This window comes from Piliocolobus tephrosceles, chromosome 8 (assembly GCF_002776525.5).
Source record: "Piliocolobus tephrosceles isolate RC106 chromosome 8, ASM277652v3, whole genome shotgun sequence".
NCBI lineage: Eukaryota > Metazoa > Chordata > Mammalia > Primates > Cercopithecidae > Piliocolobus > Piliocolobus tephrosceles.
Window position 1 is genome coordinate 26,559,514 of NC_045441.1, and position 26,200 is coordinate 26,585,713.

General features: G+C 38.0%; 1 protein-coding gene across 1 annotated transcript in view; it reads left to right on the top strand.

Moving 5' to 3' along the window:
* The window catches only part of NME8 (NME/NM23 family member 8), a 52,370-nt gene that overhangs the window by 8,051 nt on the left and 18,119 nt on the right, over positions 1-26,200 (top strand). The window contains exons 5-11 of the mRNA XM_023192767.1: positions 926-997; positions 5,663-5,779; positions 6,914-6,980; positions 7,869-7,942; positions 9,049-9,141; positions 11,203-11,399; positions 20,329-20,504. Coding sequence (XP_023048535.1) covers positions 926-997; positions 5,663-5,779; positions 6,914-6,980; positions 7,869-7,942; positions 9,049-9,141; positions 11,203-11,399; positions 20,329-20,504 — 796 coding nt within the window. The remainder of the gene's footprint in view (positions 1-925; positions 998-5,662; positions 5,780-6,913; positions 6,981-7,868; positions 7,943-9,048; positions 9,142-11,202; positions 11,400-20,328; positions 20,505-26,200) is intronic.

The following is a 26,200-nucleotide window of genomic DNA, read 5'->3' on the forward strand; positions in this document are numbered from 1 at the left end:
ATTTCTTCCAGGTGAGGACATTAATGGAGAAGAAGGCCTTCACTTCTGGCACCCAGACTGTGTTGGCACCCTAATCTGGGACTTCCAGTCTCCAGAACTATGAGAAATAAATGTTTGTTGTTCAGTCACCCAGTCAACAGCAATTTGCTATTGCAGTCCAAACTAACTAAGACACCAACTCTCACAGAAGACCCTACTAAATGATCTCATTCTGGCAGATGGACCAATGGATACTACGTTAATATGGAAGAAGATACTATTATTGAATATATAGTTGTTTATAATTAATTTGGAAGAACTTGAAATTTATGAGAAAATATTTAGAAGATTACAGACATAAAATTCAAAATCTTTAAAAGTTGACTACTAATTTATTCAAGGAATGTTTAGTAAGCCTCTTTGAATGCATGACCCTATGACTGACAGAATGAGATGAGATACAAACGTGGATAGGAAACATGCTCTATCTGTGCACACAACTCTCCTTCTAACAGAGCAAGTGCAGCAGGCCCACAGGTGCCTGTAGTAGAATATTAAAAGGGACATAGGTGCCTTGGGAGAGGGGCAGTAACATATTGTGCAGAACAAGAGATGATTTACAGCAAAAGGATGTGAGACAGAATTAGAGGAAGGGTAGATGAACAGGGACAGTAAAAGAAGGGCAGGACCAGGGAGGAAAAGACGAGTAAATAAGTTTGGCTAAAGGTTGGTCAATGTAAAGGGAAACGGTGAGGAAAGCTTAAGGCCAAATGATGTAGGGCTTGAATCGCCAGTATGTGCAGTTTGGTCCCTAAAACCACTAGGGCATACACAATGTTGCAGTAAACATAAACATTATATGTATCTCTGCATTGTTTCAACATAGTGTATCAAACTACTTGAATATAGTTTTATTTATTATTATATGAAATATTTACTTTTTCAGGCAGAAGCTGACAACATTGTGACTTTGCAGCCATTTAGAGATAAATGTGAACCTGTTTTTCTCTTTAGTGTTGTAAGTATATTGACTTTCTCAATTGCATTATCAGATTCCAGTTTGCAGTTAAGAACAAGTAACACTGTAAAATTACCATGAAATTGTTTGCCAATGACAGTAATTTTACAATGTTTGCCTTATCTTTTCTTGACTATTTATAAATTTTATAATTTGGCCGCTAGGAGCTTATGATGGATTGAAGGGATTAGATGATGACACACTGGGTTGATCAGGGAAAGGAAAAGTAATATGGTGTTTACCTTTACTAAGGAAATGATCAGAGATTTGTACAATAAATTATTTACAAGAGCAACAACTTGGAAATTTCTTAGATACCTAGCAGCAGAGAATTGGTTATAAACATTCGTGCATATCCATACAAGGGAGCATCTGTATAACAGTCTTTTGTAATACATATTATTCTTATCTCTATATTTACAAAGAAGAAAGCAAGTGGATTCACCAAAATGTTATAGTAGTTTTCTCTGTGTGAGGAACAGGTGACGAATTTGAGTTTTATTGTTCATACTATTCTATATTGTCCACATATTCTGTGAGGAATACACAACTTTAATAATCAGACAGGGGCCAGGTATAGTGGCTAACGCCTGTAATCTCAGCACTTTGGGATGCTGAGGTGGGAGGATTGCTTGAGGCCAGGAATTCAAGATCAACCTGGCCAACATAGGGAGACCACAACTCTATTTTTAAAAATAAGTAATAATAAAATAAGTATAAAATATAAATGAATGATTAGAAAGACATCAAAAGTGCTATTTTCTAAAAGCAGAGTGTACAATTAGTGCTAATTGTGTGACATGGAGTATAACTGCTACAGAGTTCGAGAACTGGGACAGAAGAAAGCCTTCACGGAGGAGATAGGACTTGGACTGTTCCTCCACTGTGGCATATTATTTTTGATATTAGAAATACTCATTAAAAACACATCTTGGATATAGCTTTTTTCTGCTATTAAACAATACTCTTGCAACCCTTTCAAAGAGTTGAATTGCTGGGTTAAAGATAAAAAAATTCATTGAATGGTAAAAAATGCATTGTAGATCTCCTCTAAATTGGATGTTTAGAATTCAATGATTTAGGTGAGGGGTCAGCCAACGTTGTTTTTGTTGTTGTCTGTTTTGTTTTGTTTTTTGTAAAGGGCCAGAGAGTGAATATTTTCAGCATGATTAAAATACAGTCTCTGGACTGGGCTGAGGTTTGCTGACTCCTAAACTAGAGGTCATTACACTCATGAAGGGACCAGAATGAATAACAACACAGAGGCAGAATGGGTTTGGGGGGCTCATGGAACAATGAGGAGGCTTTAGCTGCATGTAGTGGGTAGGAGCATGGGACTGAGGAGAAAAGATTGGGCAGGTGGGTCACATTGTAGAGTCTGGAGCTCTGGGATAGTTGATAATATAGTTTGGGTATTTGTTTCCTCCAAATCTCATGCAGAAGGGTGACCTCCAATGTTGGAGGTGGGGCCTAGTGGGAGGCGTTTGGCTCATTGGGGCGGATGCCTCATAAATGACTTGGTGCCCTCCCTGCAGTAATGAGTGAGTTCTCCCTCTATTAGTTCATGCAGGAGCTGGTTATTTAAAGAGCTTGGCACTGTCTCACCTTTTTCTTGCTCCCTCTCTCTCCGTGTGACATGCTGTCTCCCTTTCCCTTCCTCCATGAGAACAAGCTTCCTGAGGTCTCACCAGAAGCAGATGCTGGTGCCATGTTTGTACAGTCTGCAAAAGTTTGAGCCAAATAAACTTTTCTTTACAAAGTTCCCAGCTTCACGTACTCCTTGATAACAACACAAAACAGATGAATCGGGCCATCACCCCGACAGCTAGCCCAGTCTGACCAGTAGACCCAGAGCCACTCTCCTTAAGTGGATCATCCAATCCATGTTCTCTAATTCCTGCAATCAGTGCCCAGAGTTTAAGTCCACCCTTCTTTGTAGCCATGTTTCATCCATCCTTCTAATGCTTCTTCTTTGTCACACCCAGTTCTCCAACTCTTCCCCTGCCTCCCAAACCTTTCCACTCTATGACATCTGAAATTAAAACGACTTCCTAAGATTTTTGACCATGGCTCTGAGCTTTTGTCTCACTTCCTTGGCTTACCTTAATTCTACCTACTTCCTTTGGACACTCTTTCCACACCCCAGAAGTGATAACTGTTTATTTCAAAATGTGAAATAGAGTTGGTATTTCCCTTACTTCTTAGTTCTTCAATAACTTTCTTTTCTTTGCTATTACTAGAGGTCTGTTTCACATGGCTAAATCTCCTGTTCCCCTCTCTCACTCTTGTCATTTGCTGACCTTCAAATCAGGTCTATTGATGACTGAAGTCTTTGGCATGTGGTTCAAAGTCTACTCTCAAGCCTGAGTCCTGCCATCACCTTGAGGACTTTAGTATCCACAATGACAACCCACCGAATAACCTGGCCTTTCAATTCTTGACCTCTTGGCTGCTAATAAAATTTTCCTCCAATAAACTTCAACCAATCACTTCTGCAATCATGTCTCAGACTGCCCATTGCTCCACATCTATAATCATTAATTTAAGAATAGAATTCTGTAATCACAAAAACACCATCAAGCCCAATTCTCATTTTATTCAGATATTCCCTCAATGTCCCTTTGTACCGGTCAGCATTTTTAGCTGACAACAGATTCATTCCAGCTAGTCTCAGCAGAAGCCTTCCTCAAGAGATATTAGATAGTTCACAGAATTGTTGAAAGATACTTTTTAGTTGGAAAGGGTAACTAGAGTTTCAGATTTCATTTAAACCTTATTCAACTGGATCCTTCTCATTGGCTTTTGAATACGATTAAGTCTTTTCAATTTAAAAAATATATAATACTTCTTTCTGATAGCATATCCTTCTCTAGTCTTCACCATTTTCGTGTCTTCACCTCATAGCTAAATTGGTCAGAAGACTTTTCATATTTAATTTTACTTCTTTTCTTTCCATCCCATTAACTCCTTAATCCATTTGACCTGAGTTCTGATTATTCCACCAAAATTGCTGTTGCTAATGGATTCAAGTACCAGCCTGTGCTAAGTATAATGGATATTGTTAGGTAGTCATCATTTGTACCTCATAAACGGATTGAATATGGTGACCATGCTCTCCTTTTTAAAATACTTGCTTCTTTTGGCTTATGTGACTTGGTTTTCCTTTCACCTTCCTGGATGCCACTTCCCTCTGTCCCTTTGAGAAATTCACCCTTCTTTAGTCCATGATTAAATATTGACTTTATCAGGCAATACACTCTCCTTAGAAAATTTTCTCTACACAGTTTCAGTCATCACCATATGTATATCAATAAATCACGTTTACACCTTCAACTGAATCCTATGCTTTCCACTCACCTTTCCAATTGGTGTCTTGGCGTCTCCTATTGGCTTTCTCAAAAAGCATCTCCCAGCAAACTCATTCAATACCAGATCTTCCTCCCCACAAAAACAGTTCTCTTCTATTGTCTCTGAATTTGGCATATAACATGATAATTTATAATTTATCCAGTTTTCAAGTGAGAAACAGAAGAGTCGCCTTGGTGACATCTCTTTACATCACATTCTATCCAAGTCATACCTTGGACCTGTCAATTTTACTGCCCAAGTTTCTGTCACGCTCATCTACCTGTTTCCATCCTTTCCATCTCCACCACCATCCTTTCTCCACCTCCACCTCTAGTGTGGCTCCTAACTTGTCTGCAAATATTTTCTTTTGCTCCCCCCAGCATTTTTTTTTGCACACAGTAGGTGAAATAATTTTTACAAACAATTTTAAGAGCGGTCATGGCCTCTGCTTAAACATTCTGACTGCACTTAGGATGAAGACTGAATCTCTGGCCCACCACGCCGTGCACAGTGTGGTTTCCCCCGGGTGCTGGGTTTCAACTCACACCAGGCTCCCCCTCACTTCGTCACCTGGCCTCATCACTTGCCATCTTTCCTTCCAGCTTTAGAACCCTTATATCTGTTATTCCTTTTGCTCTTCCTTCTCCTTTTTGCCCAATTAGCTCTTACCCATCTTTCATATTTTAAACCAAGAATCACTTCCTGACATTGAGAAGTACCTTCCCTGATCTCTTTGACCAAAACCCATCCTTATAGGTGCTCCAAGGGCTTTGCACCACTCTTGGTGGCACCTACTAAGATTGCTGTTTCACGTGTTTGTGTTTTCTAGCGCTTTTTAAATTTTTTAAATCTAATTAGGTCAGGTACCAGATCTATTATTTTATACCATTATGCCTTGTACAGCACCAGTAAACAGATGCTTAGTAAACAGGTGTTGAAAGGTGAGTGTAAGGGGCATGGTGTCAGAAATAACTAGGAAGGATGTCACTGGGAGGCCTATCCAGAATTGTTCAACTTTAAAGCAAGGATGCCTCAGGAGAGACTGCATCAGGTGAGAGCTCCTGCAGGGGGATGATTTGCTGCAAGGTGCTGGAGGACATGCAAATTGGAGGTAGAACTCAAAGAGCTGAGTTTACCAACTCAAGAACATTCACATTATTAAGACCCTACTGTAAAATGGTTAATTACCATAGCTAAAAGAGGATTCATGAGAATGAGACGAGGGTAGAAGGCAGGGATGACTTAGTCTAGTTTAAGTGTTAATTCTTGATGTGTTCTGCAATGAAAGTTCCCCTCCTGTTTTCATTTCCCTTACAGAATGGCAAAATTATCGCAAAGATTCAGGGTGCAAATGCACCACTTGTTAATAAAAAAGTTATTAATTTGATCAATGAGGAGAGAAAAATTGCAGCAGGTGAAATGGCTCGACCTCAGGTAACACTTTGGATTAACAACAGTTTGAAGACAAGCTTATCATTTAGAGTGAAATAGAACAAAATGCACTACTGGTGCTAGGTACCTCTAAAGGCTTTGAGTACTTTATGTCTTTTAATTTTTAAAAAGTACATTACCTTTTATTTGATGTTTTCCTAAATTATTTAACCTAATTTTGTAACTATCTAGGTGTGCAAATGGTGCAACCTTTCTGGGAAGCATTTTGGCAATGCATGTGTATATATATTTATATACATAAAAATGAAATCTTTCGGATAGTTCACAGAATCACAGAAGCATATTCATGGCTTCCCTGTAAGTTAGGAACCCATGTCCTTCTGGTATTTTGCTCTTTAACAGGATATTGATTATTGGTTTAGAAAGATTTTGTTTAAGTTAAGGAAATATCCTTTTGTTCCAAATTTGCTGATAGTGATGGTCAAAAATAGATCTTCACACTTATCAAATGCTCTTTTGATCATTAACATGATAATCATATGTTTATGGTTTTCTTATTTATTAATTTTTGATTTGTCCTTATTTTATCTCCCATGCTCTTATTAAATTTTAAGGTTTGGCTGGGTGCGGTAGCTCACGCCTGTGATCCCAGCACTTTGGGAGGCCGAGGTGGGTGGATCACTTGAGGTCAGGAGATCGAGACCAGCCTGGCCAACATGGTGAAACCCTGTCTCTACTAAAAATACAAAAATTAGCCTGGCATGATGGCGGGTGCCTGTAATCCCAGCTATTCGGGAGACTGAGGCAGGAGAATTGCTTGAACCCAGGAGGCAGAGATTGCAGTGAGCCAAAATAGCACCACTGTACTCCACCTTGGGCAACAGAACAAGACTCCTACTCAAAAAATAAATAAATAAAAAATAAAAAAATTTAAAGTTTGCTATCCTTTTCATACTGCACATATGCATTATTCCTGCCCCTTCCATTTGAAAACATCTCTTATTTTATTTCAGTGGAAAGCTGGAGGCAGTAATGTCAGATAAGTTCAGGAACTCTTCCACTTTACTTTCTATTTAGTAAATTATAAATATTTACTAGACACAAAATTTCTAAAAACTCGCTCACTATCATTTTAAAACATAACTGTGTTCTTTGCATTGCATTTCTTTTTCATAGTATCCTGAAATTCCATTAGTAGACCCAGATTCAGAAGTTGGTGAGGAAACATCATATGAAAGTGAACGTAAGTAAATTTACTTCAAAGTAATCCAAGGGTTTTCTGTACGTGGGTGGTCATCAGAGCATCACTTGTTCCAGCTAAACACTGGTAACAAAATCCATGTTTATTAATGAGGAATTGTTCAGATAAATGATGATTTTGTGCCTTGCAAGACTCAGCTATTAAAAAGCACCCTCTTTTCCTTACTCGCCTTACCTTTGGTTCTGGGCCTGGAGCCTTTCAGAGGTTACCCAGGACAATAGATTCCTGTCTCCTGTTACTAATCTGGACAGCAGCTTCCTACTTCATCCTTTACAGTCTTCCAAAAAATGTGTGATGATAATTTCTTCCTTGATGACCCATACTCTTGGTTTACTTTGCAGTTAACAATTTCACGCCTTCACTAGATGATCTGCATTGGGGTAGCGGGGTGTATGTCTTCATACTCTGGAGGGAGCAGAGGCAAACAGCCACAACCAAATGAGTTATCTTACACTAAAAGTTCATTATAAGAATGTCGGTACATTCATAGATGAATCCGTTGATGATGTTTACTTGCATGATTCACAGTTAAAACTTCACTCACTGGTGGTACTGTGCTGGATGGATCTTGTGTGTGCTTCTTACACATGGGAATTGCATTCAAACCGCCAGGGCCTACCTACTCAATTTTTGTTTCCTCTTGATTAAAAACTCTTGTGAATGTTTCTCCTGCATGCAAATATAGGAACTGCCTTTTGATTCTAAGTAGGAACCCTCTGGTATTTGAAATGCCATAATAAGATACACAGCTATCAATGGGCAACAATTCACTGATCGTTAGAAACTTACATTGCTAATTGCCAGATCCTTCATTATCCAGACTTTGTGCCAAGAAAATGAAATTCTGTCTTCTTCTAAATTTTTTTCTAGAGGACTTATTCAGTATTGCTATTATCAAACCGGATGCTGTGATTAGTGGAAAAGGTCTAGAAATTAAAAGAAAAGTAAGTAATATTTTCCAACTATGATTAAATTAATTGCAAAATAACAACCTCTTAATCATCAGTTTGAAGATAAACTTATCATTTAGAGTGAAATATAACAAAAATGCACTACTGGTGCTAGTTACCTCTGAAGGCTTTGAGTTCTTCATGTCTTTACAAGGCTCGATCTATTCATGCATCCTTCTGTAAATGATCCTACTCTACCAGCGTCCTATGTAAATTTTAAAAAAGTATAGTTCTTATACTAGATTGTATATTAGTCTGTTTTCATGCTGCTGATAAAGACATATCTGAGACTGGGCAATTTACAAAAGAAAGAGGTTTATTGGACTTATAGTTCCACATGGCTGGGGAGGCTTCACAATCATGACAGAAGGCAAGGAGGAGCAAGTCACAACTTACATGGATGGCAGCAGGCAAAGAGAAATTGTGCAAGAAATCTTCCATTTTTAAAGCCAGCAGATCTCATGAGACTCATTCACTATCATGAGAATAGTGCAGGAAAGACCCGCCCCCATAGTTCAGTCACCTCCCACTGGATTCCTCCTACAACACATGGGAATTGTGGGAGTTTAAAATTCAAGATGAGATTTCGGTGGGGACAGAGCCAAACCATATCATTCTGCTCCTGGCCCCTCCCAAATGTCATGTCCTCACATTTCAAAAACCAATCATGGTTTCTCAATAGTCCCCCGAAGTCTTAACTCATTTCAGCATTAACTCAAAAGTTCACAGTTCAACATCTCATCTGAGACAAGGCAAGTCCCTTCTGCCTATGAGCCAGTTAAATCAAAAGCAAGTTAGTTACTTCCTAGATACAATAGGGGTAGGGGTGCAGGTATTGGGTAAATATAGCCATTCCAAGTGGGAGAAATTGGCCAAAATGAAGGGGCTATGGGCCCCGTGCAAGTCTGAAATCCAGCAGGGCAGTCAAATCTTAAAGTTTGTATATTTTTGAGCCACTTCAAACCAAGTGTCCTATAGATTTTGTTGAGGTTCTTATAGAAAATGCATTGAAAGCTAGTGGTTTGTTAAGCCCAGAAAACAAACTTAACTTGTTTTACATGTGATCCCATGACACCTGGATTTGACCTCTTTAACTGAAGATTACCACAGCAGGATTTATCATAGAAGCAGAGCATAAGACAGTGCTCACTGAAGAACAAGTTGTCAACTTCTATAGTCAAATAGCAGACCAGGTATGAAAGTCAAAAAGAAAAAATCCTCTATGTGTTTAAATACAGTGACCTCTATAAGCTTTAAATCTTTATTACAGAAAAGCAAATTGGTAAGTCTGAACAACTAAAATAACTTCTGGTGTCCCTGTTGGTGTCCATATCATGGAGATGCCAATGATAGCGGCTCTGAAAAAAATCTTCGGTAGAAATAGTGGTTGCCAAGCAAAACTGGATGGTCTGATTGTGTTTTGTTGACATGAAGACCTCTTTATGTCATGTCTTTCAAAGGCCCCTGCATCAGTCCTCTGGAAGTGAATATCCAGTCCTCTCGTATTGATTTTTATTCTGGGTTGAAGGCTCTGACATCAGCTTCACGAGAATTATTTAATCTTTTCTTTACCTAAGGGCATTTCTCTCAGGCTGTCCCTACCCCAACTGCCCCACTCCTGCCACCTCCCTGCCCCATCAAAACTTTTTTTGTCTGGGGATATAATATAATAAAGGCAGTGCTGTGTATTAGAAAGTGTACTGGCTTGGGAGTCAGGAGACCTCACTTCTAGAAATGCACTGTCCAATATGGTAGCTACTAGATACATGTGATCATTTGAATTTAAATTCATTAAGGTTAAATTACATTAAAAATGTGAAGTCTCAGTTGTACTAGCCACATTTTAAGTGTTCAAATCCACATGTGGCTACTGCGTTGGAAAGGGCAGAGAGCATGTCATCACAGACCGTTCTACTGGACAATACTTTGTGGAACTGACTGCACCACTCACGCCATCTCTGTTGGCCCCAGCTTCCACATGTGTAGAAAGAAAGGGTTACACCAACTGCATTGACATTAACTGTAAACTTCTGAGAAAATCCAATTCCTGGGCCCCACCTCAGACATACTAAATCAAAAACTCTAGGATTGGGCTCCAGAAATATGTGTCTTAAAAACCCCCTAGATAACTTGGAAACATCCTAAAATTTGGGAATGTTGTTAGGTTATCTTTAAGATCAATTCCAACTAGCTTTGAACTTCTACCACTTAAAAATGTAGGAGACTAGTAGCTGGGAAGGAATAGGGAAAGATTTGTTAAAGATGTGAACCAAAAGTGTCTGAGACAGGTTGCAATCAATTTAGAAAGTTTATTTTGCCAAAGTTAAGGACACACCCATGACACAGCCTCAGGAGGCCTTGATGACATGTTCCCAAGGTGGTCGGGGCACAGCTTGATTGTATACATTTTAGGGAGACATGAGACATCAATCAGTGTGTGTAATATGTACATTGGTTCTTCCGGAGAGGTGGGGCAACTTGAAGCAGAGTTGTGGGGTGGGATGCTTCCAGGTTATAGGTAGGTAAGAGACAAACGATTGCATTCTTCTGAGTCTTTGAAGAGCCTTTCACTGAATACACGATTTACATGTGAGATGCCATAGAGGAATAGTCACTTATGCCTTAGTCTCGCTTAGTGAATCTGCATTTTTACATAAACAACTGAGCAGAGGAAGCCATCAGATGCGCATTTGTCTCAGGTGAGCAGAGGGATGACTTTCGGCTCTGTCTGTCCTCTGTCCCCCACCTGTGAAGATAAGCTATCAATTATCAACTTACATTGCCAGGGTGAAATCCAACAGAGATGTTTTAGGGTAAAGATCTTGAGGCCCACAGGAATTTCCTTGTGGACAAATTATGAGGGAGGTATGTAGCTTTTTTTCTTTTTTTTAAATCTTTGCAGCGATCTTATTTCCCAGCTTGACTTTTCCCTTTGGCTTAGTGATTTGGTAGTCCAAGAGATTTATTTTTCGAAGGATACAAAATTACCCTGCTCTGGTTATTATACATTTTCTTTATTGAAACATCACTATGTCCTCCATGAATATATACAACTATTTTTCAATAAAAAACAAACAAACAAAAAAACCCCCCAAACATAAAAATGTATTGTTAACAGGAGATTTATAAGAGTAACATTCCCTTGCCCAGGGACCTTGGAGGGGGAAGATTTCATTTGACTTGGGTAGTGACCACCATTTTAGTCCATCCGTTTCAGGAGCCTGAAGGAAACAGTTTATCATTTTATTTTGTAGCCTGACTTCGAAGAGTTTGTCTCTTTTATGACAAGTGGCTTAAGTTATATTCTAGTTGTATCTCAAGGAAGTAAACACAATACTCCCCCTGAAGAAACTGAACCACAGCCTGATCCGGAACCTAACAAACCATCTGAGGATCAATGTGAGGTTAAAGCTGAGGTTACACCTGGAATGATGAAGAAGAAACGAGACAGGTATAGCTCAAGACCAGGAATTGTGTCACTTGCAATGTGTTATTGGGTAATGAAGCATCATGTAGGCACCTCAATACCTAAGGGCAAATGTTTTTATGTTAAAAGCATAAGTATTTCTTCCAGTCAACCTGACATACTGTATATTCAGAAGAGCTGTGTGCCGGGTGATGTGTCAGATACCTGGCATCGGAAAAAGTAGTTGGCTTATGGGTTGTAGGGTAGTAAGAATTTAGAGATGACGGTGTAGGTTTGAAAGGAAAGTTTTGTTAGATAGAAAGAGGACTGCAGAAGAGTGCAGTGGGGCTCCTCAGTAAGAGAGGACTGAGCTCGCCATGGTGGATTTTTCTTTAGGGATATTTATAGACCTTAAAGCTGGAGCTTAAGGGTAATTTGGACCTTATTAGCCACGCAGGTCTGACAAATAATTGCACTTATATACATGTTTATGCCTTGATGTCAGCAAGGGTTGCACAATGAGTTTGAACATACATGCATTCCGGAGATGTATAGAAATTCTAGTTACTTATAATTTTTTTTTAAACCTGGTATCAGATGCTGGCTTTAAATAATAGGGAAGTCTAGTTACTTCTAAATTCCTCAGATAAGGAGTTTTGCTTCTGGATAGTCAGCTTGGTAGCCCTCAGGTGATCTTTGCTCTCCTCACTGTGACTGCCCTGAAAGTTTATGTCAAGACCACTAGAAAGGGAGGCCTTTTTCCTGTTCGTCATCCTAAAGCTGGGCACACCAGTCTGGCCACAAGGGCTGGGGCTTGAAGGGTGTATTGGAACCATGTATAATCCTTCCCAACTCAGTCTCCTCTCCCATCTCCCCACCTTCCCCTTCCAGTTTCCTGGTGCCCTAAAAACTTGAAACATGAACTTTTACTTTAGATGGTTTGTGGTTACAAATTACTGAGAACAAAATGGTTGTATAATTTTTGCTGATGGATTTTAAAATATTAGAAAATGGATGTAAGTAATTTGTAGAGCGTTGGTTTTATGTGCTGCTGTTTGTGTCTGTTATTCCTCTGAAGACTCAGAAAATGGAGAGTGTAACACAGCAGTTGTCAGGCTGCACCGGAAAGAAAGTCAGGTGAGCAAGAACATACTTAGAGTATCTGAGCCTTGAGGCTTCCTGGGATGTGTCTTCCCGTGCTTGGCAGTCCATCTCCACTGCATTTTCTGGTGGAGAATCTCCAGAATATTCCTTGTTATTCCTTCCTGTTTTATTAATGAATTGTAGTGGCTTTTCTTAGGTGCCTACCTCTGTTGGCTCCTAGTGATGCCATATTTTTAGGAAGTGGGAGATCCTAATATCATTAGTTCCAAGTTGTATGCAGGATAAAAGAACTCATAAGGTAAATCCTGTTGTCAAGGAGCTTTGTAAACGGTAGCAGTTACTTTCAGGGTTTTAAGGGAAAATAATAATGAGTGGGCTGAGGGAAGGTTTGTTGGGTAGGGTGTGTCAAGTTTAAAAAGATACCAGATTTTATCCTAGAATTTTTGAGCCATTCGAAAAACAAAAAGCGCTCTATGAAGCACTCATTAATGTAATGAATAAAGTCATCATTCCATGGGGCTATTGTTTAGGTAGCAAACCTCCTTTACATCCAACTTTGAGAAGCTCCACTTGTTCAATACTCACATGACACCATGAACAATTTTGGCATGTTAATTGGCATGTCAGAAGGAAGTGCCAGCAGCTCTCCCTCCAGAACAAGAGCAAGCACTGTAGGGGCCAAGGTCAGAGTAAAATGAAATGTGTACATCTTGCTCTGGCACAGTCTGCAGTATTTCCTTTCTAAACTTAGAGTCCCCATGTGCATTTGGCCCATGTTTATCCCAAGCTGGCCACAGCAGACAGCATGGGACAGTGTGGAGCATGCTTGTTTGGTGTGCTGGGGCTCAGAAACTGATACCCAAAATATGGCGCTTTGACCTGCTGAACTGAAAAAGCCTCACAATCTCTCTGACTTGCCCCAGCACTCCCGGCCAGCTGTCTCTCTCAAAGCACAGGATGAAGCTGAAGTTCTTTTATCTGCCTAAAATCCACACATCTGACAAGGCCAACAATTGTTTTTCTTCCCCTCCGTATAAGACCAAGAATGTAACCACATCTCAACGGAGATAGTATACAAGTTAATTTCCATGCGTTGGTCCATTCATTCTCCCTAGTCATCCTTTATTGCCCCTCAGCAGAATTCTCTCCACTCCCATGGCCTGTTTTGCCAGATGGTCTATAATGGGTGTTCAATCTTTTGGCTTCTCTGGGCCACACTGGAAGAAGAAGAATTGTCTTGGGCCACACATAAAATACACTAACACTAACGATAGCTGATGACCTTAAAAAAAAAAAAAAAAACTTGCAAAAAAAAAAAAAATCACAATGTTTTAAAAAGTTTACCAATTTGAGCCAGGTGCGGTAGCTCATGCCTGTAATCCTAGCACTTTGAGAGGCTGAGGCGAGCGGATCACAAGGTCAGGAGATCGAGACCAGTCTGACCAACATGGTGAAACCCCATCTCTACTAAAAGTACAAAAATTAGCCAGGCGAGGTGGTGCATGCCTGTAGTCCCAGCTACTCAGGGGGCTGAAGCAGGAGAATCGCTTGAACCCGGGAGGTGGAGGTTGCAGTGAGCCGAGATCGTACCATCGCACTCCAGCCTGGTCAACAGAGTGAGACTCCATCTCAAAAAAAAAAAAGAAAAAAAATGTACCAATTTGTGTTGGGCCACATTCAAAGCCTTCCTGGGCCTCATGCAGCCAGTGGGCTGCAGGCTGGACAAGCTTGGTTTATAAGCTTCTGAACCTCGTTGAGGGGTGGGTACTCGCTCTGTGGTTCTCCCTGTGTACATGTTAATCAAATTTGTCTGCTTTTTCTCCAACGAATCTACTTTTTGTTGTTGATGCCTGTTGGTTTTTCAGCGAAACTTGAGAGGACACAGGGGAAGCTTTCCCCTGGCCCTTATAGCGCTTGTTCTTGTTTTCACAGCTCTTGTTTTGGAGGGAGGGCCTGAAAGGCACTGTCACTTCCATGTGACATCTTTCAAGTATGTCCAGAATCTAAAGGAATAAGGACAAAAACTCTCATGAGTATTTTATTCAGTTGTTCACTTTCACTCTTTATTGCCCCCTCTCCCCTGTCTCCCAGCCTGCTCAATGTCCTCTCTGGGTGGTGGGGATGGAGAGGGTGAGACAGGAGAGAAGTTAAAAGCAGAGCAATTGAACTGGGAGTGATTGGTGACCACTCCCATGAACATGACCCCTCTGGGTACACAGCAGCAGAGCCCCAGGGCTTTGTTGGCTGGTTATTCCTATGGAGACAAACACTTCACAGCTTATGAATTCACATGGATGTGGGGAAACTCTCTCCATGCCATGGATGGTCTGCGTGCTCCAGTGGCTGCAGAAGGATGGGGAAGAGCCAGGGAAACAGGGCAGAGGCACCCTCGTTTGTCATTCACATTCCAGCTTCCTTCATGATGGCTTTTTGTTACATTATTTACATGTCTGTCTCTTTAATCAGCCTGTTTTAAGAAATCAAAGGATAGTGTCATTTATCTTTGCTTTCCAGTCTTTCTACAGATCAGGAAGGTGTGGTTCCATTAGCTACATTGCTCAGTCACACAGGTAGTAACTGGCAGAGTCTTCTCATTCATTCACTTATTCTGTTATGTGTTGATTCATTCATCTAGTATTTATTGAAGTCCTACTATATGCCAAATCCTAGAGATACGAAGATGGGGAAGAATTAGATGATGACCGCTGAGGTCACTTTCAGTTTTAAGTCTTTATGACAGAGTGAAGGTGACATTTCCAACCACCTCTACTATATTGTATTCCTCTGTCCATAGAAAATACCTATTCTCTTCTCAGTAGCCTCTCTATTTGTCCCTATAACTGTAATAGCTATAGGGAACTTAATTTTTTTCTTTTATGGTGTTCTCATTTAAATTAAACATAGTAGATACAATTCCTAAAATAATCCCTAAAGGTGTTTCTGGGATCAGGGCAGTCTGAATTCTATACCCTGACTCTACTCCCATCTGCAAAGCTTTCTTTCCTCTCCAGAGTCAAAGGGAAGCTGAACTGATAAGGAGCTGGCTGTCAGTGAGTTCTGGAGCTCTGTTCAGGTCCCCAGGGCAGGAGAAGGTGAGGGTGGTGTGGTGTTTTCTCCACTGTGAGTTTGAGGAGCTCCTGAGCTCCCCAGAAAACAAAGACCTGCAGACAACCACAGACCTTGAGAATAACAGACTTGTGGACTTCACTGAGACTTCTAACTCTTAAAGGGCCAGGATGGAACTGAGTAGAATTATCGAATTCCTTGTCCTAGCTAGCTCTCTGGGGACCTTTCCAGATTGGACCCGCAGAAGAGTAACAAACCACTGTCTTCTACAGTGCAAGCTTGTAGCCTAGAGGTCATCTTGCCTTCCAATGACAGGGTTTCCAACACTTATATCAAAAATCAGACCTGAGCCCCAGTGAGCCAACAAGGAAAAATGACTACCTGCCTAAGGGAGATTGGCAGCCAGAGAAAGGAAGGCCTATACAAAAATCACAACACAAGTCTAGTGAAAAAGATCTACTTAGAGACAGAAAAATCTTTAAATAAAATAGCAATAAAAACAGGGCTTGAGATTCAGTTGCTAGGTATACATTTAAGCAGCCTTTCAAATTTGACTTATACAAATTATGATTTGAATTTTAAGTCCAGAGGAGAATTAGTGGGTATGATCATTGTTTGAGACTCAAATTAATGACATGGAAAGTCAGATGCAAGAAATAGCTGAAAGTACACACAAAAAATTAGATATTATGAGAGCAGAAGTCCGCAATCTGGATAATATACTGAGGGGACCAATGTGCTAATGAGAAACTCCACACAGAGAACAGACGGACAAACTGTAATTCAACAAATAATGGGGGAAATTTTTTCCCAGAATAAACGCATTTGTCTGCCAATTGCAAGGGCTTACAATAGTCCACCCTCAGCTGATGCCACTCCACCCCCACCCCACACACAAATACAGGAACATCCTGGGAAGAAACACTGCACACTGTTTCCAGACAGACAGAATAAGCAATTGTATACTTCATATGTTTGAAACCCGGAGCACATCATCTTCCTAACATCCTCTTCCTCTGGATGACGAAATTATTTTTAAGTACTAGTTACTGAATGAGGCAAACAATTATGCTAGAATAAAAACACAGACAGTGAAAATAGTCTTTTATGGGCCAGATGCTGTGGCTCATGCCTGTAATCCCAGCATTTGAGTTCAGGAGCTCGAGACCAGCCTGGCCAACATGGTGAAACCCCGTCTCTACTAAAAATACAAAAATTGGCCAGGCCTGGTGACCCATGCCTATAGTCCCAGCTACTTTGGAGGCTGAGGCAGGAGAATTGCTTGAGCCCAGGAGGCGGAGATTGCAGTGAGCCAAAATCGTGCCACTGCACTCCAGCCTAGGTGACTGAGTGAGACTTTGTCTCAAAAAAAAAAAAAAAAAAGGAAAGAAAAGAGTCTTTATGGACTTCTGAATATATAAATATATGAGTATATATGTCCCAAGGGAAAAAAGAGATTATTTGTTTAATATTTTTATCAATAAAATACGTGTATGCCTTTATGTATTAATCTGTCACAGAAATGAAGTACAGATTTTGCTTTTTGAAAGTCTTAATTTTTGAGGATTTGTCCATGATGTTCTGAAAATTGATCTCCACTCTATGTTTAATAGAAACAGACAGGTGAAATTGCCATTTTACAATACATTGCATAAACTGCAATACTGCCAATAGCTTTGTTGTTTTGGGATTGCTTCTATGTAGATCACCATGTACAGTACACTACTTACGAAAGGATAAGTAATGAATATGTGTGAACTCCAAGAGTACAAAGCAGCATTATCATTAATGTTTAGGAGTGCTGGTACATGGTGCTGATAAAAAGCAACCAGATTTTTAATTGGTTTTATTACTGGTTTAAAATTGCTCTTGCACTTTAGGTGGATCTCTTCCACCAACTGCTTACTTGGCAGCAATTGAGAATAAGTTACTTACAAGGGAAAAATACCTGACTGCCATAAGGCTCATTTTAGGGCTACTGGAAGAAAAAGACTGCAACCCCTGCATTCTTACAAAGCTAAGATATTTACCTGGTAGAGCAAATGAAGATCTTCAAGGACATGCTTAGCAATATATCACCTATATACTCCTGTGGAAAATATGTGAGGATATACTTAACCAAATCAAAAATATGGGAGAAAAAAAAGAAAAACAGTTCTTATCAGCGAAACTTGGAATCTCTGAACACACACACAGACACATACAGTCCATAATTCTGGGTTTTATAATAGCTGATGAAGGACTCTAGAAATAGAAGAAAATTCTTCTAGATTCTAAATTATCTCAACAAAACCTAGAAGTTTCTGGGTGTATGTGGCAAAATGGTTCAAAGATCAAGAAGGTATATTCTGACAGTTGTATTGACAGGTTCTTATTTGCAGAAAGGGCATAACTGGAGTATTAAAATTGGGAGGTAATGTGTCAGAATGCAAGAAATATTTGGGACATACGCATCTGACAACAGGGACCGGGAAAAGACAGTAAACATTAGTGCAGTGGATAAGTATAGTAGAACTTCCACATTAACAAGGGAAAAACATGGAAAGAATAGCAGCTTGCTCAGACCAGTAAAATAGGGGAAAAAAGAAGAAATCTCAATTTAAAATAAATAATCTAGATAAAGATGAAAAAATAAAGTCAAGAATATGGCTATTAGGCTAACTATGAAAAGGTTAGTTTTCCCATCACATATAGAGATTACTAGGTAAAGGTTAAAAAAATAAACTAAATTATAAACCATCATGTTAATGATGGGCACAAGAATCATCATTGAGTTTAAAAATATTGTGTGAAAAATATATACACAATTTCATATTATGTCCTCAGAGATGACTTATTAATTATAAGGGGATAATTGTAGCTTTTCAGTTGAGGCAACAGGGGGATATCAACTGATTAATATCACCAATAATGGGGAAAACTGACATCATACACCTCCTATGTGATGGAGCAAGTAATGGACCAAGAAGGACATAGGCTCACAAAGGTAGTTTTCCTACCAAAGATTCATAACCGGAATGTAATAGGAAATACTGGGCCATCCAATAATTTGAAGCCATCCAAAATGAAGGGAAGTCTACAAGCAACTGGCCTGGACTCTTCAACATATCAATATCATGAAAGACAAAAGAGGTGGAGTCACTGTTGGAGATAAAAGCAAACTAAGGAGACGGGACAACTACTTGCAATATATAATCATGGATTAATATAAAAAATTACTATAGATAAGATTGTATTAGAAAATTGGTGAAAAATGAATATAGACTATTTATGAGGTAATAGTTTTGTAGCAATGTAATATTTCCTGAAGTATTTAGAGATGAATTGGTAAAATATCTGCAGCTTACTCTCAAATGGATCTGCCAAGACAGACATACACACACCCACACAGCCCCCCATACCCTCAACACACATTGGGGGATGAAAGCAGGAGATGGAGAGAACAAATACGGGACAGTGTTAACAGTTGGTGAACCTAGATGAAGGGTATAAATGGGAGTTCTTTGTCCTAGTCTTGCAACTTTTCTATTAATTTAATGTTTTTCAAAATAAAAAATTTAAACAACTTTACTCATCTATATTCTGTTTAGAAAAAAAAGATGAAAATAAAGGGATGGCCAAAAAATAGCCAGGAAAAATAAAGTATTAACATCGATCATTAAAATTGCTAAATTTGATAAAGACATGATGTAGAAGGCAACATTTATGACAATATAGCAACCAAAAAAAGAAAAAATTGTGCCCCCACCAACATAACGGCTAAGTACATATGGAGGGAACTACTGGAAAAATAAAGAGAACTGGAAAAAATACCTGCTAGCAGACGAGAATAAATAAGGATGTAGAGGAATTAAAAATACATAACCCATAAATAATATATACTAAATTGGCCGGGCACAGTGGCTCACTCCTGTAATCCCAGCACTTTGGGAGGCCGATACGGGCTGATCACAAGGTCAGGAGATCGAGACCATCCTGGGCAACATGGTGAAACTCCATCTCTACGAAAATACAAAAAAAAAAATGTTAGCTGGGCTGGTGGTGCGTGCCTGTAGTCCCAGCTACTCAGGAAGCTGAGGCAGGGGAATCGCTTGAACTTGGGAGGCAGAGGTAGCAGTGAGCTGAGATTGCACCACTGCACTACAGTCTGGTGACAGAGTGAGATTCCGTCTCAAAAAAAAAAAAAAAAAAAAAAACCATATATATATGTGTGTGTGTGTATATATGTATATATAGATAAATAAATTATCTATAATATATGAAACATATATACAACCTTACACATTATGATTTTTTCTTTTATACAAAGAATACCTCAACACATTTTTTTAATCAAAATTTTACCACACATATTTTTCTGATTATAATCCAATAAAATTGGAAATAAACATTAAAAAGTAACTGACAATGTTCATTTGAAAATATGAAATGCACTTTTAGATAAACTTTAGTTCAAAGACAAGATTAAAAAGAAAATTAAAAACTATCTGGAAAGTTCTACATAGGAAAAAGAAAAATTTTTCCTTAAAAACACAAAATTTTATTTTGATCTTTGTTTATTCTCTCATAAAGTCAAACATAGATGATATCGTGTAAGTAATTTTTATAGTGGGCTCAATAAAAAGTTGAATTAAGTATCATATTATTGGATATAATAGGGAGATGCAATTTATCTTTATATGGAATTTAATTTTGTTTTATTAAACTTCTAGTAATTTATGAACATATTATCAGTTTTAATTTGTTGGCATGATTATAAACTTCAGTTTACAATAATCTTAAATTGTATTTTGGATTTTGACAGTTTACAAGAATATCTGGAAAGACAGCATGTAGCTCAGTTTTGTGACATTGAAGAGAATGCAACTAATGTTTCTAAGTTCATGGATACTTTCTTCCCTGATTTAAAAAAAAAAAAAAGCATGAAATTAGAAAAGACATTGGCATTACTTCGACCAAATCTCTTTCATGAAAGGAAAGGTAGGGAATCAAGTATAAATTGTTTAAGTATTTTATAGATGAGATTTGAATAAACCCTAGTATAATTACATTTAAAGACATTGTTTTAAAATTTAACATTGAAGGAAAAGCACCTTAAGAAATTAATGTATTAACTTACTAATATCTTAATAATAGTGAATAAAACATATTTGTAGGTGAAGAGTTTACAAGTTATTTTCTAACCTGTGAATTTGTTAGAGTAGATTTTAACATTGCAGGAATTATTACATAGTAAAGATTGAAAGCTTTTGTGTCTGAAATGTCAATTCAAAGCTTGGATCTACCATAACTGATAGTGTGACTTGAACAAGATATTTTACCAAGTTTATTTCTTCACGTGTAAAATTCAAAACATTAAAATGATAAAACACAAATAAAGCACCTGGCACATAAAGAGTTAGTTCTTTAAATCTCACCCCATATTCTTAAAGCAGAGTGAATATGGCAGAACAAGAACACGTGTCATAAATTAACACTACTCATTCTTTTTTATACCTAATATATGGAAACATAATTACCATTAATATTTATATATTGGCCTTTTATTCTCTGACTTGTCCAACTACCTAGAGCTTTCTAGGAGCTTTGACGTTGTTTCCTTGGCATTTTTGTGTAGACCAGGATTTCTCAACCTCAGATCTGCTTCCATTTTGGGCCAGATCATTCTTTGTCCAGGGTGGAGAATTGGCTGTGTTATGTGCATTGTAAAATGTGAGGCAGCTTGGCCTCTACTTACTAAAAGTCAGTATCATATCCCCCTTCCCCCTTGCCCCACCTCTCAAATTGTGACAACCAAAAATGTCTCTGGAGGTTGCCAAATGCTCCTTGTTGGGCAAAATCTCTCTGGCTGAAAATCACTGATATACACAGTAATAGGGTTTGCAAAGTGAGACACTTGTTCCTCTTCATTTCCATCTGTATGCCTTTTATTTCTTTTTCTTTCCTCATTGAGCTAGCTAACATGTCCTGTATGATGCTGAATTGGAGTGATGAGAGGAGACATCCTTGCCTTGTACCTGATCTTACAGCAAAAGCATTTGGTCTTTCACCATTAAGTGTGTTAGCTGTGTATGTCCTTCATCAGATTAAGAAAATTAACACCTCTTCCTAGTTAGGTGAGAATTTTTATGAGGAATGGATGTTGTGTTTTTCTCAATTTTTTTTTTGTATCTATTGATGTGATTGTGTTTTTTTCCTTCATTTTGATAATATGCTGGATTATTTTGATTTTTGATGTTGAAACAGCCTTGCATTCTCCAGAAAAATCCCACTTGGTTGTCATGTATTGTCCTTTTTACACACTGCTGGATTTGATTTGCTAATTTTTTTTTTTTTTGAGAATTTTTGTGTCTATATTCAGGAGGGATACATGTTGATTTATTTTCTTGTAATGTTTTTATCTGGTTTTGGTGTCAGAGTAATGCAGGTTCATAAAGTGAGATGAGAAGCAATTACTCCTATTTTATGGACCAGACAGTGTAAAATTGGAGTTATATCTTAAATGTTTACTGGAATTTGTGAGTAATACAATTTAGACATGGGATTCTCTTTTTTGGAAGATTTTGTTTTATTTTTGTCTTTTTGCCATGTTGAATGTCTTTTAATATTTAAAAAAGACAATATTTTCAAATGCATGTTATTTTTAAATAAATAGACTTTATAGAAGAGTTTTAGATTTACAGAAAAATCAAGCCAACAAATTAAATTGTTGTAGGCTTTGAGAAAAATTAAGAAAAATACTACAGAGTTCCTATATACCTGCTCCCTCCCAGCTTCTCCTATCAACATCTTGTATTACTGTGATACACTTTTACAGTTAATGAGCCAATATTGTTACAATGTCATTAACTAAAGTCTATAGTTTACATTAAGTTTCACTCTTTATTTTGTGCATCCTATGGATTGTGACAAATGCATATTAGGTATTCCCATTACAGTATCATACAGAATAGAATCATCACCCTAAAAAATCCCCTGGTTTACCTACTAATCCCTTTCTCTCTCCTAACCCCTGGCAACCACCGATCCTTTTACTATTTGATATGTTACGGAATGTCTTAGAGTTGAAATCATACCACATATAGCCTTTTCATTATCTATCTATCTATATATATGTTTTTATTTATTTTTTATTTTTTGAGATGGAGTCTCGTTCTATCACCCAGGCTGGAGTGCAGTGGTGCAACCTCGGATCACTGCAACCTCCGCTTCCCAGGTTCAAGAGATTCTCCTGCCTCAGTCTCCCAAGTAGCTGGGGTTACAGGTGTGCCACCATGCCTGGCTAATTTTTGTATTTTTAGTACAGAGGGGTTTCTCCATGTTGGTCAGGGTAGTCTAGAACTCCTGACCTCAAGTGATCCACCTGCCTCGTCTCCCAAAGTGCTGGGATTATAGGTGAGAGCCACCGCACCCGACCAGTAGATAGCCTTTTCAGATTGACTTCTTTCATTTAGCCATGTGTATTTTGTGTTCCTCCATGTCTTTTGGTGGCTTGATTGTTCATTTCTTTTTATCACTGAATAATATTCCATTGTATGTATGCAACTAAGTTTATTGATGTAGTTACCTATCGAAGGGCATCTTGGTTGCTTCCAGTTTTCAGCCATTATGAAGAAAATTGCTGTAGGTGTTCATATGCAGGTTTTTGTGTGGATGTAAGCTTTCAATTTAATTGGATAAATATCTAGGAGCATGAGTATAGGATCATGCTGTAAAAGTATGTGTAGTTTGTAAGAAACTGCCAAAATGTCTTCCAAAGCAGCTGTATCACTTTCCATTTTTATTAGAAATGAATCAGAGTTCCTGTTGATCTACAACCATGTCAGGATTTGGTATTGTCAGTTTTTGGGAGTTTAGTTACATTAGTAAGTAAATAATATTACCTTACTGATATCCTTGTTTACAATTCCCTAATGACATATTATGCACAGTTTCTTTTCATGTGCTTACTAATCATCTCTGTATCTTTGATGATGTGTTGTCTCTTTATATTTTTTACCCATTTCTTAATTGAGTTGTTTGATTTTCTCATTGTTGAGTAGAAAGTTTTTTGTTTATTTTGAATACAAGTCTTTTACCATGTATGTGGTTTGCAAATATTTTCTCCAAGTTTTTGGTTCTGTGGTTTCTTAAAAGTGTCTTTCACAAAAAAGTTTTTATTTTTAATATAATCCAGCTTATCAGTTATTTCTTTTTGGATTGTGGTTTTAGTGTTGTATCTAAAAACTCATTGCTAACCACAAGGTCACCTAGATTTTCTTCTGTGTTATTCTCTAGAAAGTTTATAGTTTTGTGTTTTCCATTTAGGTCTATCATCCATTTTGAGTTATTTTTATGAATAGTATAAGGTCTGTGTCTAGATTTATTGTTTTGAGAGAGTATTTCTAATTACTTCAGCACCGTTTGTTGACAAGACTGTCCTTCCTCCATTGTACTGTCTTTGCAACTTTATCACGAATCAATTGACTATATTTGTGTGGGTCTTTTTCTGGGCTCTCTACTCTGTTCCATTAATGGATGTGGCTAGGTCAGGTAGTATCAGTTCTCTAACTTTGTTCTTCTCCTTCAATACTGTGTCACATCTTTGGCCTTTTCATATAAACTGGAGAATCAGTTTGTCAATTTCCACATCCACAAAATAACTTGCTCAGTTTTTGATTGGGATTGTGTTTAATCTACAGATCAAGTTGGGAAAAACTGAAATCTTAATATTAAGTCTTATTATCTATGGGTATGGAATATCTTTCCATTTATTTAGAGCTTTGATTTTTTTTCACCAGAGTTTTGTAGTTTTTTTTCATTTAGATTCTTTACATATTTTGATAGATTTTTATGCACATATTTTCTTTTTTAGTGCTAGTATAGATTGTTTCATTTTAAATTTCAAATTCCAATTGTTCATTTCTGGTATATAGAAATAAATTGACTTTTGTGCATTAATTATAACCTGAACTCTTGCTATAATATTCTCTTATCAGTGCCCGAAGTTTTGTGGTGTTGTTGTTGTTGACAATGATGATGCTGATTCTTTGGGATTTTCTGCACAGACTGTCATGCCCTCTGTGAAGAACAACAATAGTTTTGTTTCCTCATTCTGAATCAGTATACCTTTTATTTCCTTTTCTTGTGTTATTTCTTTAGCTAAGATTTCCAGTATGAATTTGAAGAGGAGTAGTGAGAGGGAGCAGCTTTGCTTTTTTTTCCCCGATCTTAGAGGCAAAGCTTCTAGTTTCTCTCCATTAAGGACAGTGTTAACTGTAGGATTTTTGAAGATGTTCTCTAGTAAGTTGAGGAAGTTTCCTTTTATTCCTCCTCTGGTAGGAATTTTTATCATGAATTGGTATTAAATTTATCATACGATTTTTCTGCATCTACTAATATAATCATATGACTTTTCTTCTTTAACCTATTAGTGGAGATTATGTTAATTGATTTTGAAATGTTGAACCACCCTGGCATACTTGGAATAAATCCAGCTTGGTCATGGTTTGTCGCTTTTTTATACATTGTTAAATTCGAATGGTTAATATTTTGTTAAGAATTTTTGCTCCCATGTTCATGAGAGCTATTGATCTGTAGTTTTTCTTTCTTATAATATCTTTTTGAAGATTATGGTAAGGCTGGCCTCATGGAATGAGTTAGAAAGTGTTCCCTCTGCTTCTATTTTCTGAAAAAAAAATAAATTGTTTCCAGATAATTGGTGTCATTTATTCCTGTTTTGTAGAATTCACTAGTGATATAATCTGGTCCTGGTGCTGTATTTTTCAGAATGTTCTTAAGGATTGTTTCAATTTATCTAATAGATATAGGGATAATCATATTACCTAGCTCTCATTGTGTGAGTTTTGGTATTTAATATTTAGCATATTTCAAGGAATGGGTCAATTTATCTGAATTATCAAATTTGTGAACACAAAGTTGTGTTGCAGAGAAAAAGTCTGCTGTCAGCTCAGTTTTTGTTCCTTTGTGGATAATTCAGTTTTGTTCTTGGTAGTTGTGGCTTGATTTATTTAGATACTTGCAAAATATTTTCCCTTTATTTTTGCTCAATTGTTTTTCAAGATTATATAGATATCTAAGGATGAACTGATGTTTACCCATTTATTTAACTATTAAGCACCTTACTTAGAAATTTGCCTGTGATTGATGAGAAGTAAGGTATCAAGGTGTGGGCCAGGTGCTGTGGTTCATGCCTGTAGTACCAGAACCTTGGGAGGCCAGGCAGCCGGATTGCTTGAGCCCAGGAGATCAAGATCAGCCTGGGCGGCATGGTGAAACCTCATCTCTACTAAAAATAGAAAACGTAGCCAGGAGTGGTGGCCCATGCCTGTGGTCCCAGCTGCTGGGGAGGCTGAGGCAGGAGAATCACTTGAACCTGGGAGGTGGAGGTTGCAGTGAGCTGAGATAGTGCTACTGCACTCTAGCCTGGGCGACAGAGTGAGATCCTGTCAAAAAAAAGAAAAGAAATAAAGGAAGGAAGGAAGGAGGGAGGGAGGGAGGGAAAGGAGGGAGGGAGGAAAAAGAAAGAAAGAAAGGAAGGAAGAAAGAAAGTAAAAGAAAGAAAGAGAGAAAAAGAAAGAGAAAGAAAGAAAAAAAGAAAGAAAAAGAGAAAGAAAGAAAGAAAGAAAGAAAGAAAGAAAGAAAGAAAGAAAGAAAGAAAGAAAGAAAGAAAGAAA